The 14,814-nt window shown below is 47.6% G+C and overlaps 1 protein-coding gene across 1 annotated transcript in view; it reads right to left on the bottom strand.

Annotated features, from left to right (window-relative positions):
- ZSWIM6 (zinc finger SWIM-type containing 6) overlaps positions 1–5,271 on the bottom strand; it is a 197,911-nt gene extending 192,640 nt beyond the window's left edge. The window contains exon 1 of the mRNA XM_045895326.2: positions 4,586–5,271. Within this exon, the coding sequence (XP_045751282.1) occupies positions 4,586–5,246 (661 nt within the window). The 5' untranslated portion in view covers positions 5,247–5,271. The remainder of the gene's footprint in view (positions 1–4,585) is intronic.
- Between the last annotated feature and the right edge of the window lie 9,543 nt (positions 5,272–14,814).

Genomic DNA, 14,814 nt, shown 5'->3' with positions numbered 1-14,814 from the left:
ACCCGATGTGGGGCTTGATCCCAGACTCTATCATGACCTGAGCCAAAGGCAGACGCTTAACCATCTGAACCAGCCAGGCGCCCCTTAAGTGTATAAAAATTTTATCCGTCCTAATTCTAAAAAAGATTCCCTGTTAACTACCTTGCCACCCCCTAAAACAAGAGATTTTAAGTTATGAATCTGAAAAGACCATAATAATGTGTTTACCAAATTGTTAACAGAATTCCAGACAATATTCTTTTCTCCCAAAAGTTACCAGCAAAACAAAACAAACAAACAAAAAGCAACTCCTTTTAAACTTATCTCCTTCCTGCCCATACTAAAGACAAGACCCCAGTTTTGTTTAAACACTTCTTACTTTTAAAATGATTGGTCACAAATAAGGAAACTTGCCCGTTTCAAAACAAAACTGAACGTACACCAATCTTCAGAAAGGGAACACATGTACCCCCAAAACAAAAAAATATAAACTAATTAAAAAACACAAGAATAATTTTTCTAAAATTTTTTTATTACAAAAATATATGCTTCTTTTTCTACTTTGAAGAAAAATCTGACCGTAACACAATCGTAGAATGAAAAGTAAAATTACCCCCAAAACTTTGCCTATCCACTTGACTACCCTTCTCCAAAGATAGCCACTATTCAATGGTTGTTTGTGTAGCCTTCCAGACATTTTTATACATCTGTAAGAAAAGTCTATCTTTTTTGTTTTAAATAGAAATTACAGCCTACTGTATGAATAGATGACTTGTTTTTAAATGAATATTCTGGTCACCTTTCTTTGTCATTATATATATTTCTCTCCTTCACTATTTTTCATGGTGGCATAGAATTCCATTGAGTACTTCTTAACCACTGCCCTTCTGATGGAAATTTCCATTGACTCCCGCTTTTCAGTATTACAAATCACACTGCAATGAGCACTGCTCACCGTATAGAACATCTCTGTGCCCTAATATCAATATATCTGCAAGAGAAATTTCTAGAAATGACACAAAAAAGACTGAACCAAGCAGCTAGGGAGGCAGCATCTTCTCCCACCTCCTCACCCAATTCTGAGTACTATCTATCCATCTTTTTTGTCTTCACCAATGTGGCAGATAAACATGCCATGTCACCTTTGCTTGCTTCTCCTTATGTAAGAATGAAGACAAATTTATTAATCATTTGCATTTCTTTATGAAAGGCATTGCCCATTTTTTAACTTACTCATCTTTCTCTCTTTATTTTTTAAACCAATTTTTCAGAGTTCTCTGTTAGCCTCCAACATGCTGCACATATTTACCCCAGTTAGCTGCTTATCATGTTTTCAGCCCTACAGAAATTCTTAGTTTTTTTATCTAATTAAATTTGCCTTTTATAAAAAAAAAAAAAACCTGTCTGTCTTTTAATTCGAGTTGTCTTTTATAATTTGAGTAAGATCATATTAGGAAAGCTCTTTGCCAGGCAAAATTTGGGGGAAATTTTTTTACGTGACTTCTAAAATCATTATTTCAATGATGTCAACAATATTAACATACAAGCACCCTCAGCCACAGCTCCCTTCTAATGTATCATTATTTAATGAAAATAAGCCAGCCACACTTTCTCTAAAAACTTCCTATAATCAACTGATGGATAGCTCTGCACCAATTAAATATCATTTACAACTACTACACCAAAGGCTTAATTTTCTTCCTTTAAATTTCTTTTTAAAATAGGAGTTGAAAAGTAGCAAGTTATGTTTAATTTCTGGGAAGTCCCAATTCTCCAACCCTCAATCCTTAAATAATCTTCAACAGTGTCAATATAAAATGAAGTCCAAAAACTAGATTTTATCCATTGCATCTATAATTTAGTCACCTCTACAAAAGTCAGTGAATACTTCCTGTACAAACAAACTTGTAATTTTGCAATACCAGAAAATTGCTTATGGTCCTATCATGGTATCATGTTCTTTTCCATTTCAGGTTCTGAAGCTAAAACCACTTCTACCTCAGCTCGCAAAATTATAAAATAAGCCTCTTATGTTAGTATACCAATTCAACCCACCAATTAAAGCTAAATTAGATGGTTAATCTAGCCATTCTCTCCATCCTCCATCGAGAACAAAAATCCTGGTCCTAAGTTTTCTATCTCACAGTGCCAGCTGCCAGCATTTAGCAGCCCTCCATCTCGTAAGCTGACTGGCACAACAAGTAATACAACTTGGAAGTTAAGGAAACTGGCAAAACTCAGAGCGGAAAAAAAGAATATTTTCCACAATCTGTACAGCACTTGGTTAGCACGTATGTGTTTCCGAAAGGGTGGTCAACTCTTCAAACTATGCAAGAACCATCACACTGCTTCACATCAACCAGTGCCAACTCCATTCAGTGGCCTCCTACCCCTTTGGGGACTATTCAAAAAGTTACTATTTTCTTTTACAACTCACTCAGGCCTCTTCACTGATGAAAGCAGGCAAAGCCCACGCTGTGTGTCTGTCTCCCAGAGAAGATTGCATCTTTTATTTATCGCCCCTTGGCTTTATTTTCACAGTGAATTCCTGGCTTAAATGTAATCAGCCAAGAAACCCTCCCTATGTGCTCTCCTGTCATTCCTCATTGCTTGCAAGCAGAGTCAAGCATAGAGGGGGGAAAAAAAAACTGAACATTGGCAGCCAAGCCAAAAAAATTCCCAAACTCTAGTTTGGCTATACTGAGAAACTATGGATGTGCTTCAATCCGTTTCAACCCAGCAGGAAACAAGGGGGGCATGGGGATTGAGGAAAGAGGTATAACTTTGAACAATGTTAACCAGAATTTTTTTTTTTAAGAAGGATGGAGAGGCTCAAAAGTTAAACCCCCTCCAGAAATAAGGAAAAGGTACAGAACCTAGAAAAGACAACACTGGGGGCCGCCTTTGGAAATAAATGACCATGCGGAAAATCACGTTTGCAGATTGCATTAGAATTCAAATTAACCAGAGAGGATTAAAGAAACCTTCATTCTCTTTGGGGGCCCCTATCCAGACCCCCACTCGACTCCCAAGGAGAGGGATAAAAAGAACGGACTACGGAAAGAAAAGATGAAAAATCAGAGACAGTGATGCTTCCAACCGTCTCCCCATTCATTAGGTACCATGCTCACCACAACGACACTGTTTAAAGCAGACAGCAATACGGGAAGGGGGGACAGAAAATATGCCGTTTGCGATCAGGAGAAAAATACGAGAAGGGAGTTTCATAATAGCATTGTTCTTCTCAGTCCAGCCCAAACATCCCCATCCTACGGCTGACAAAGATATCTGGCCAGAAAAAAAACACTGGGGGCAGGGAGCGACGACAGAGAAAGCTTTTAAACTCGGTATTTGAGAAAACTCTCATGGTCTGTCAGAGAAAAGAGGGCTGTGCAGCTTTAAATCACAAGTCCTTCTCTCGCCTTTGTCAAATATCTTCTACTTTACAAGCTTTGAAAAGAAATAAAGAGACTCTTTTGTTTGGGTCCCCCTTTTCGGAGGATGACAGAAAACTGAAAGGGGTACAAATAAACCTGAAAATGAGAACAAAGTGCGGGGTCGCGCCCAGCTGCCAGGCGGCCGCGCCTGGAGGGACACTGCGCGGCCGCGGAGCCCCTCCGCCTCGCGCTCCTGCCGCCGCCGCTGCGAGCGCAAAGCCCGTAACTGTTCCCCGCGGCTCGCCCCGCGCACGGCCACCGGCCACCCAGCGCTAACCAAACTCCGGCGGCAGGGGCCCCGGGCACCGCCGGCCCCGGCAGGAAAGGGAAGCGCCAGCCGCTCCTTCCCGGGCTCGGGCCCATCGACTGGGGGACGCCCTCGCGGGGGGAGACAGGTCTCTGAGGAGAGGGGGTCCGGCCCGCTGCCCCCTCCCTCCCGCGCTGCTCCTAGGCAGGGGAGGCGCGGGGGAAAAAACAGACATTTAAATCCCGGGGCCGCCGGCGGAGCTCGCCCGGGCCAGACGAGACGCCGCAATGACCCCGGAGAGCGCCGCGGCCGCCAGCCCGTCGGAGCCCCGAGAGGAGCGGCAGCCGAGTGGCATTAAAATGTAGTCCCCACCCCTCCAATAGAGGAGGCGGGGAGGGGGAGAGAGGAGAAAGAAAGAGGAGCGAGCGGCAGACAAGGGGAGAGGGCAGGGAGAGCGCAGAGTGCGGCCCGGCCGCCGGCTCGGCCCCGGCCGGCATTGTCTGTGCGGCCCGCGCCCCCTCCCCCGCCCCGCACGGCCCCGCCACACACACCCTCCGCCGGAGCCCGGCCGTCCGCCTGCGTCTTTGTCCACAACTACCCCCCGAAAAGGGCGAGCAGCCCTCCGGGACGTGCTCCCCGGGAGGAGGGCGGGTACGGAGCGGGCCGGGGAGCACCCGACAACCCACCCCGCCAACCCCGCCGCGGGGTGAGTCCTGCTGATTCATTTCCCACTCGCGCTGGCCCGTCCGGGGAGAGGGAGGCGGGGAGGGGCGAGGAGGAAATGGGCGCTCCGCTCGGGAGGACGGTCCGGGCCGGTGAGGGCACCGGGCGGGGGTGCGGACGCGCGCCGGGCTGAGGGGCGCCCCCCCGAGGGATTGACGGACCGACGGACAGACGGCTCCGCGGCTGCCCCGTGACTCACCGACTTGCAGGACGTTGTCGACGCAGCCGCTCTCCAGCAGCGCGATGCCCCGGCGGAAGGGCAGCCGTGTCTCGTCGCCGCCGTCTGCCGCCCCGGCGGCCCCCACCGACGGGGCCCCGGCCCCGGCGGCGGCGGCGGCGGCGGCGGCGGCAGCGGCGGCGGCGGCCGAGGTGGCGGCCGGCGAGGACGAGGAGCCGCCGCCGCCCGCGCCGCCCGCGCCGCCGCCCGCGCTGCCGGGGCCGCCGCTGTCGTCGCCGGGGCCGCCCGCGGCGCCGCCGCCGGTGTTGAAGGACGAGTACATGCAGATCTCCCGCTCGCTGCGGGGAAAGGACCAGTAAACGATGCGGCGCTGCACCGGCTCCGGGATGCGCTCGAAGCGCTCCTCCACGCGCTGGAACGGCCACTTCTCCGCCACCTTGCGCGCCGCGATGTCCAGCAGCGACTCCGGGCTCTGGGTCTTGCCCGGCGGCAGCAGCCCCAGCGCCGCGCCGCCCACGCACGCCGCCGCAGCCGCACTGCCAGCCCGCTGGCCGGGCCGACAGGCAGAGCTGTAGCCGCCACCCGCTCCTCCACCGCCACTGCTGCCCCCGCCGCCACCGCCGCCGCCCGGCCGGCAGCAGAGCCGTTTCGCGGGAGGAGGCTGCTGTCCGCGCTCCGCCATGACCGCGCCGCTTCTAACCCGACAGCGGAAGTGCCGGGACCCTATAAACGGCACAAGGAAGCGCGACACGCACACGCCGCGGCGACGCCACGCTGCCATCTAGGGCCAGCCGCTCCTTGTACGGGCACAAGAGGCGGGGCCTCCTCCGTGACGTCGGAGTTGAGGCGGGGCACCGATAGGGGGACCTAGGGGCAGGGGCGGGGACTATGCAAATCGCTGAGCTGAAACATAAATAGAGCACTCGGCGGACACGGGGGTAGCGGGGGCGGCGAGGTTGGGTGCCCGATGGGTTGTGAGAATGTCAGGCTGCTGTGACGCGGGGGGCGGGGCTCAGGCGGGGTTCCCGCGGGAGGGGACGGGCCTAAGATGGGTGGGTCTCTGTGCCCCCTGCCAACTCAACTTCCCCCTCCAATTCCGTGTTTCCCTTTGATGTCCGGCAAGTGAGGACGCGCCTCGCGGGTCGAAACGCGGAGAGAAGGGAAGATGAGGGGGGTTGAACCCGGGGAAGGGTCCGGGCTAAGTGGGGGGCGTGGCCCGCGAGCCAATGCCCCACCCCCCCGTCAGAGCCTGGCCGCCCGGGGAAAAGCCTCTGGGCGGAGGAGGCGCTTTCAAAACAAAGAAATGCGGCGTGGAACCTGGGGGACGGGGGTGGAGAGGAAGGCGGAGGAGGTGCGGCCGAGGCAGCCCGGCTGCCCGCTTCCCCTTCAGTCCGCCCTGGGGAACTCCCCCCACCCCCACCCCAGCCGGGACTGCGGCGCTGGGGCAGAAGGAGGAGGCTGCGCTCGTTGGCTGTTTTCCAGTTCACTTTTGCAGACCCGGGAAGGGGAGCGCCCGCTCCGCTGCCCCGCGTGGCTGCAGTGCACCCAGCCGCGATTCCCGTGTCCGCTCTGTCCCGGCGGCCTGTCTGGGGGCCGAGCCAGCCAAAGTGTCCCAAAACGCGCAGAGCTTTCGGAACCTGCCCCGCAGCTGTGCGATGCGCGTCCGGAGCTGGCCGCGGCCTCCCCGCCCTAGCGCACCCTCAGCCCGGCAGGCGAGGAGACTGGCTCGCCCGCCGGCGCGGAACAGGGAACTTGAACCGGCTCTGGTCGTCCCCGCAGCCGCGCCGCCGAGACCTTGCTCCAAGCCCGGGTGCCCCTGCTCGAGGTGGAGGGTGCACCCGGGCAATGGATTTAGCAAACACACCTTTGTGAGTACACACGCCACGGGCGCGTGCGCACGCACACACACGCGCGCACACACACACACACACACACACACCCCACGGGCGCGCGCTCACAACCCAGCCGGCTGCAGACGGCGCGCCCCGGGCGCTCGGCGGCGGACGGCGGCTGCGAACGCGCTCGGGGCGCACTTGGGTCGGGCCCGCCACGGCCGTGGACGCCGGGCTGCGGGGAGCCCAGGCGCTCGGGGCGCGCGCCGTGCTCTCCGCCGCGCCAGTGGCTCCCGAACGGCCCTTCCTCTCGGGTAGAGGCAGCGTGGGGGGCGGGCGAGCGAAGAGCGCAGCTTGCTGGTGCGAGGGTGCAGGCGAAGGCTACGAGGCGAGTCCCGGGCGGAACCGGGAACCCTGCGGACATTATTCGCAGGCCACAGAGCTCGGTCAAATCTGGGTCCAAGCCACAGACTTAATTACCACGTTAGAGACATCCTTCCGTACTCTTCGCCCCACCTTGTTTTTACTCTAAACCGTGTTACTGATATGGTCGCTATTGTGAAAGATAAACCGTATCTCCTTTGACACTTCCCCGTCTCTTCAGGTTATTGGCTGGTGGCGCCCACCTGCCTGCCTCGTTGCCTGGATTGAAATTAGAGGGGGTAGAGCGCTTCTGAGTTTTAAAGAAAATCGCCCACAGAAGGCCAAGGCCAGGGAGACCTCGAACTGTATGGAGGTCTTGGCTCTTAACTCTGGTCAGGTCTTATGAAGCCCCAAGCTGCAGGTCCCCGGAGGACGGGATGCTTGCAGACTTTCCATCGCTGCCTTACTTATTAGGAAAATTTTGATGACATTATGTTTCTGTATATTCGTCTGGTATTTGGGGGTGCACTTCTCAGTGCTTAGGGAAAGACGTGGGCAAAACACTGGAAGAATATCTTTATAGGCAAATGGGAGAGGAAGGCTCTTTCCTCTGGTTGTTACACTTCTGTATCTCTTAAAAAATTAAAATAATTTTTAAACTTTTGAAAAACATAGGTGACAGGAGAAGAAAGTAAGTGGAAAAGTGAAATACAATTTGAGCTCTGTTCTGTTCTCAAATACAGTCATGATAAGTCTCAGGCTTGTATAATAGTGTGTAGATTAGCAAGCATTTTCATACATATACACACGGAGTCACTTATCTGGAAAGTGAAAGATGACAAAACAGGTGCCCCCAGACAGTGTAGATGATTCATTCAGGGTCATAGGATGTGTTAGTGGAAGAAATTAATTCATACTGAACAGAAAAATAGACATCTTTGGAGGTACCTAACTTTAGAGATTTCGATTTTGTAATGAACCAAAGAGACTAGATTTAAGGCATCATCCTACAGTTTAACTAGCATGTTGGGTTTAACTTTAGTTTAACTCTAATTCAAAGAAGGATCCAGGGCATCTGGGTGGCTCAGTGGGTTAAGCGTCTGCCTTCGGCTCAAGTCGTGATCTCAGGATCCTGGGATAGAGCCCTGCTTCTCCCTCTCCCTCTGCCTCTCCTCCCTGCTCATGCGCTCTCTCTCTCTCTCAAATAAAATCTTTATTTAAAAAAAAAAAAAAAAGAAGAATCCAGAGTCACCACCTCAGTTTAACTTCCCCTCTCGGCAGGCACTTAAACTGAGAGCACTCTCTCCATCTTGAATTGTTCTCCCCCTGGTTTTCCTGACAATTTACTGGGGCTCCATCATCTCCAACTCATCTTTCTCTGCCTTGTCTTTGGGTCTCTCTTCCTCCAAACTCTTTAATGCACACTCTTCCTTAGAGCCTATCATAGTCCTCTTCTCCATTTTTGGTGACCTGCCCCTTGGAGACTTTCCACCATTCCCACTCCCAGCCATGGGTTCTGCTTCAGCTCACTTATTTCTTCTGGTGGCCAGCTCCCTTTTCTATTGCCCTGAGGGTGCCCCATGGCCAACTCAAACCCAGAGTATCACCTTTTCCTGGAAACTAGGCTCTCTTCCTTCCCCTAGACTATTGTTACTGTTGCTCCCTGTTATAGGCCCCCAAGCTTTATTCCTCTTTGCCTTTGCCTGCAACTCGCATTTAGGTTTATTTGCTGTGTTGTCTATCCCAGCCCCTCTTGCTGCTCAGTAAATTATTCCACCTCTTCACTCTGCAGGGCCTCCTCACTGGTATGTCTGTATAACCTTTCCTCCTCCAAATCCTCCTCCACCCAGCTGTTGTGCTTCCTCAAGTACAATTCTGACAGTGTCACCCTCCTGCTCAAGTCCTTTTAAATGGCTCCCTGCTGCCTACTGGCAAAAGACCAAACTCAGCTATGATCTTGACCAAACCCAGCTTTCGAGCCTCATCTCCCCTGAAACCCAACAGAACATCCACTTCCCCAACAGGATTTTTCTTACGTTCCAAGAGGACTTCTCCCAGGTCCCCAGAAGTCATCCCCATTTTCCCCATTTGCCACATTTGCTCAAGACAGTCTACCGCCTATAATGATTCTCTCTTCCCTTACAACTTGTCACATTCTTACCCTTCCTTCAAGGACTTGCTCAAATGCCGCTTCCTCTGGGAAAACCCCCTAAATGTGTGATCTCTCTCCTCCAGCCCTTCTAACACTTTGGATCTTTCTTACAGCATTTATACCATTCAGCCTGGCATCACAGTTATGTTTACACTTGGCTGAGCCATTCGCCTTCTCTCCCTTCCCTGGTTAGAAATTCTCTGAGGCTTGGGATTATGCCTCAGCCATTTCTGTAGTCCCAAGTGCCCAGCACAGTACTGCAAGGCTTCTGTCTCCCCAGAGGTTAGCTACACCCATGAGCCAAGGAAGAAGTAAGTCACAGTATGTCATCATTGGCTGCTACCAGTGCCAGCTCTCCTTTGGGGGGTATTTACAGTGTTTTTCTGGTGTTCATCGAAATCATTACTAAATTACTTATAATCGCCCTTTTCAAACAGGACCGTACTCCAGGGACCAAATCAGGGCTAGAGGTCCCTGGTTATGTTCCAATGTTTACCATTAGGCAATGGTAGGAAATCAAAGTACAGAAAGTCTACAGCTTCCCAAATGCAGTGACTCATCATATCACATCACACCACACCGCGTCGGCCAGTGTGGTCAGGAGCTAGGCTGACAGGCAAACTTCATTAACAGGAATCCCAGTAGCTAAATGGATAGCCTCAAGGAAGAGACACCCCTCCCAGAGCACCATACCTAGCGCCGGATCTGTGCAGTTGGTTGCATGTATGGATATGTGGCAAAGGAATTTACTTGAAAGGGGCAGGGGAGTCCTATCCAGAGACCTAACATGGCTCCTGTATCTGCCTTTAATTTAAAAGTGAAAAATTTGAATTAAATTCAATAGAGATTTATCAAATTCCTGGAGCAATGATTTTCAAAGAGAGACCCTTAGAGTGTCACCTGAGCATAATAACACACACAATTTTGGAGCTAGGAACCAGAAATTGACAATCACTCGCTCCCCATATAAGGCTTTTTTACACTTAAGTTTGAAAACTAGTCTTCGGTGGCAAGAACTTCACACAGTCCCACTGCTTAGGAGGAAGACTCCAGAAAGAAAAAATGACATTGCCTCATTATTATTGCTAGTCATCTCAGCTAATTATGAGAATAATTTGCCTTTAGAAGGAAGATTCCAAGACATGGAATTAGATTAGATTAGATTAGATTAGATTAGATTGGATTAGCTCGGAGGAACCTCAAGTCGTTTGATGGACACAAAGTTATACCCATTCATTTCCTAATACTGGGATATACTTTGCATATTATAACCAAAGCCAGTTATGTTCCCTGGAAAATAATTAAATTATTTAAGAGCGGAAGAAAAGCCTGAAACACCATGGTTAGCCTGTGAACCAGACATTCATCCCTCCTGTAGAATGACAAAGAATTCTCTTCCACGTGGCTAAAAAAGAGTGAAGAATGAGATATTAGAGATGACACTTCATCAGGGCAAAATATCCAGTAATAGGGGAAAGTGCCCAAAGAATCATCCTGGTCAATCATTTCCACCGAATAAATTCTTGGACAAAATAAGAGGTGGGCAAGGAATGATCAACCCAGAACTGAATGAATTAAAACAATTGCTCCATCCTTGAAGAGGGGGAAGTTTTGATTAATTTCAACTTTGTTGGGGTGCCTGGCTGGCTCAGTCAGTAGAACATGCAACTCTTGATCTCGGGGTTGTAAGTTCAAGCCCCATATTCAGTGTAGAGATTACTTAAAAAATCTTAAAAAAAAAAAAAAATTCAGCTTTGTTAAATTCCTAAGAATCAAACCACTAATATTCACTATTAATATTTTTTAAAGAGTGGGTGCAGGGTTTTTTTTTATTCATTTGAGAGAGAGACAGAGGGAGCACACAAGCAGGGGGAGAGGCAGAGGGAGGGGGAGAAGAAGCAGGCTTCCCGCTGAGCCAGGGCTCGATCCCAGGACCCGGAGATCACGACCTGAGCTGAAGGCAGCGGCCCAACCATCTGAGCCACCCAGGCGCCCCAGGGCTAGGTTCTTTACAAACAGTAAATCATTTGCTTTTCCAGTCCCCCTGCTCAAGAAATAAATGAAGAAATTGAGAGTCTGAGAAATTGGCCAAAGGTTTTTCGGTTCTAATCGGGCCAAGCAGGGACTCACATTTAGTCTTTGTGAGGAGAAAGTCAGAACTTTCTCTAGTATCCAATATTTCCCAAACCTGCCACATCAGAAGAATTGCCTGGAGTACTGGTCAAAAATGTAGATTTCCATTACCTCTTCCCCGGGGAGGGTTGGAGTGGGGGGTTTGGAATCTTTTTAACTGATGCCCTTGATAATTCTTCCGAATGGGCAAAATTGGGAAACATCATAATTTGATGCCACATTATCACTTATTAACCCACACTGTTTAATTCCTTAAGATGTACCCTTCTAAAATTTGCTGTAACTATAACAAAGTGCATTCAACCATTGATCAACCAACCAAACTTTTCCATCCTTCTTCTAAGAACAGTGTTTCTGTTAAGATAAAAGCCTTTAAAGTTACAATCTGGGATTTTGAAAAATAAATCATTGTCTCTTAACTATATACAAAATGATCAGGTTAGCAACTTGATTATAAATAAATTTGTTTTAAATTTTGTAATTTGGAAGGGCGTCTGGCTAGCTCAGTTGGTAGAATATGGGACTCTCAATTTCCAGGTTGTGAGTTCAAGACCCACATTGGGTGTAGAGATGACTTAGAAAATTAAAAAAAAAAAAAAAGTTAAACAATAAATTTTACAATTTGGACAATAATTCCTCCCTCGAAGGGTAAAAGGCATTTGCCTTTATTAAATATTAGATAATCTACTCTATTATTTTTATTTATATTAATTTTTAGCAAAAATATTTTAGTGTAAATACAGCCTGTGTACAATTTCAGTATTGTGAGAATTTATCAGACTGTTATCATTCTACTGTTCATTCCAATCCAAAGTGCAGTGGTGAGTCTCATCAACAAAAGCCATCTCAGAACCGGAATATTTTACTGGCCTCCAACCAGGCTTAGAACCTAGTGATAGCCAAAAGAAATAGGAAATGCCACATTTAATTATAGCATTTACTCTTTTCCCTTTTTAATAGCTGTTACTTTTTACTAAGTATATTGTTAAGCTTGTCACAAGACAGACACAAGAACATTATTTAATTGGATAATGTGAAAATTTTTATTTCCATATTTATTTACCTATGTCAACTGGGGGGGGAAAACCCTCCTACTTTTAAACACAGAAAAAGTAGCACTATATAAGAATCATCATCTAGAAAATTAATGATCTCCTCAAAATTGCATCACTCTTTTGCAAATATGTCTGATGAGATAGCACAAGAAAAACACAATTAAAACATCAAACATAAAACAGTATGAACACATTCTCTGGGGAGACAAAAGATGCTCTGGCACGTATGAAAGATACATTTGCAGAGAATAAGGTCATCCCCCAAATCACTTCACAAACACATAGCATGAGCATTCTCCAACATTGATCGAACTGTATTTTATTCATTCTCATTCCCATCTGGAGGAAGTAAAGACATACAATTCAGACAACCACATAACTTTAGGGGGCACCTTATGCCTGGAGAAAGATTATTTACATTTAAGAGATAGCATGAAAATTAAAGTTAAAAATGTGAAAGCCAAATTTTCAAATGTAATTACTGAGGACACTTTATCACCTACAATATTTTTAAATATTCAAGAACTCATTCATTATCAAGAATAGCATCATGACAATTCACATATGAAAAGTGTCACTTCCAATGACTTTGTTCAAACCCAGAATTGGATAACTTGTGAAAATGAAGCAGTCCCAGCAAAAGCTGGTACATCCCGTGTTCTCTCAGCCCAAAATCTGGATTAACATGTCCACAGAGCCATACTACAATAAACCCGTAGTTATGCAGAACTTTGGTAAGAGCCATCCTCAACAGACAGTTTCCCAAATGACTGAAGGTCTGCTTCTTAAGTACCAAAGCCTTTTTAAAAAGCTTGACTCTGGGGGCTAGAAATCTTTCTAAATCATGACTGACTTCTTACATAAAGTCTTAATTATAAACACTACGATGCCCTCAAGATGTTAAGGCATGCAAGAAGATATGTCCATAATTAAAGTCCCAGATTGCTTTTATTCTTTCTTTCTCTATCTTTCTTCCTTTATTTTTTTATTTGATTTTTAGTTCTTATGGTTTTTGGGTTTGGGTTTGCTTTGTAGTTTTGTTGTGTTTTGTTTTGTTTTGTTTTGTTTGATCTCCTTCTCTACAGTTGTGCTGCCCCTGTTACTTTTAATTACTGGTATATGCTACCCCATCCCTCCTCCCTTTCTGCATTATTGCTCTCTATTGGCTGTGGCCTTGGAACCCAGAAAACCCGCTTGTTAAATTTGTGTCTACAATGAAACTCAACCAAGTTCTTAATGAGGAGGACCTCCCCTCTGGTTAAAATACGTATTTAAAATGTGTTACTTTTTTTTTTTTTTTTTTTTGGCTTCTTGCAAACTTCCCAGATTCCAGGTGGTTTGCAGAGATAGGGGAAGTTATTAGATGGTCAAACTCTGGCTCCTGAGAGGTTAATATATGGCGATAAGTGAAATTCATGATGATGGCTCTGAGGTGCCAACTGAATCTTCATACATAAAATAATGTATCTTGAATATGACTTCGGTTTAAAGTATTTCATAAAATTATAATCCTTTGAACCTTGGTGGTTCACATCTGGAATTTATGGCAGTATTCTGATGGATTTCAGATGAACCAGAAGCTGCCATTCCCAGATCACACACAAGAAGGGCCTGTCATGCATTCCTGTTACAGCTTGAGTTCACCCTGGAATGAGGAAAGATAGACACCAGAATCCTTAACAAACCCACCCTGCAAGACTTGAGGCTATGCACTGAGAATGACCTGGTTCCTGCTCACATCTCCAACTGGCCTGGCCCCAAGTTCATTCCCCTCACTCTCTGGGGTTCTGCCAACACAGGCTGCTCAGGCCTGCTTTCAGTTCCTTGAACACTCAAGGCTCACTTCCTCCAGAGGGCCTTTGCCTAAGAGTTCCCACTGCCTGGAATGCTCTCCCTCCCCAGGCCCCACAACCACTGCCCAGTTTCCTCCTACTCAGCATAATCACACTTCCTTAGGAAGGTCTGGCCACTCCGACAGGTCAGCTCTGCTTCTTACACACTCTAGTAGTTACTTGTACTTCTCCTAGGAGCTCTTATTGGAGTTGCAAGTTTTCATTCAGTTGTGTGTAGAATAGATTACCGAGAAAATAAGAGGTGCTCAGTAAGCATGTGTTCACTCCATGGAAGGCAGGGAGCAAGGGCACTTCGGCCAGACTGGCCTCCTCATTGTGGTTAACATCAGGCTTGCCAGGAGAGCAATTTCTGACAGCTTACCTTCACTGATTGGTCTCTCCTTTCTTTTCAAGACAAGAATAAAATCTACTCAATAAATGTTTAGCAGCATGGCAAGAAGCTGCACCCCTACATTCTGGACATTGTTTTATTATCCCAAGCAAAGAAATAAGAAAATCTTCCCAAATTTCAGAAACCTTGCACACTGTCCTACATGCTGTCCATAACATTTGTCTCTTGTTCTTTTTTTTTTTTTTTCTGGCTTTCATCTGAAGTGTCAAGTTTTGGCAATTTTGAGTCTTCTAGTTACCATGGAAATAGGAAACAATGATCTCTTGGAAATTAAGAGGGGGGAGTGGGTTTTTCTTGGGGTTCTAGAGTTTTCCTTCTTTGATCGTATCTGTGGTTGAGAGAATGTTGATTTGGAGGCAGAGCTTCTGTGTCATCAATAAATACTTATTTTTGTGCCTAGAATGTGCCAGACACTGTTCTTAGCCAGGAATCCCTCTGTGTCCAAACTGCTACTTTAAAGATAAACATGCC

Source organism: Mirounga angustirostris, unplaced genomic scaffold, assembly GCF_029215605.1.
Source record: "Mirounga angustirostris isolate CCGP_5_RB_7025 unplaced genomic scaffold, mMirAng1.0.hap1 SCAF_7, whole genome shotgun sequence".
Taxonomy (NCBI): domain Eukaryota; kingdom Metazoa; phylum Chordata; class Mammalia; order Carnivora; family Phocidae; genus Mirounga; species Mirounga angustirostris.
The sequence above is the reverse complement of the archived record's forward strand: the minus strand, read 5'-3'. Positions and strand labels throughout refer to the sequence as shown.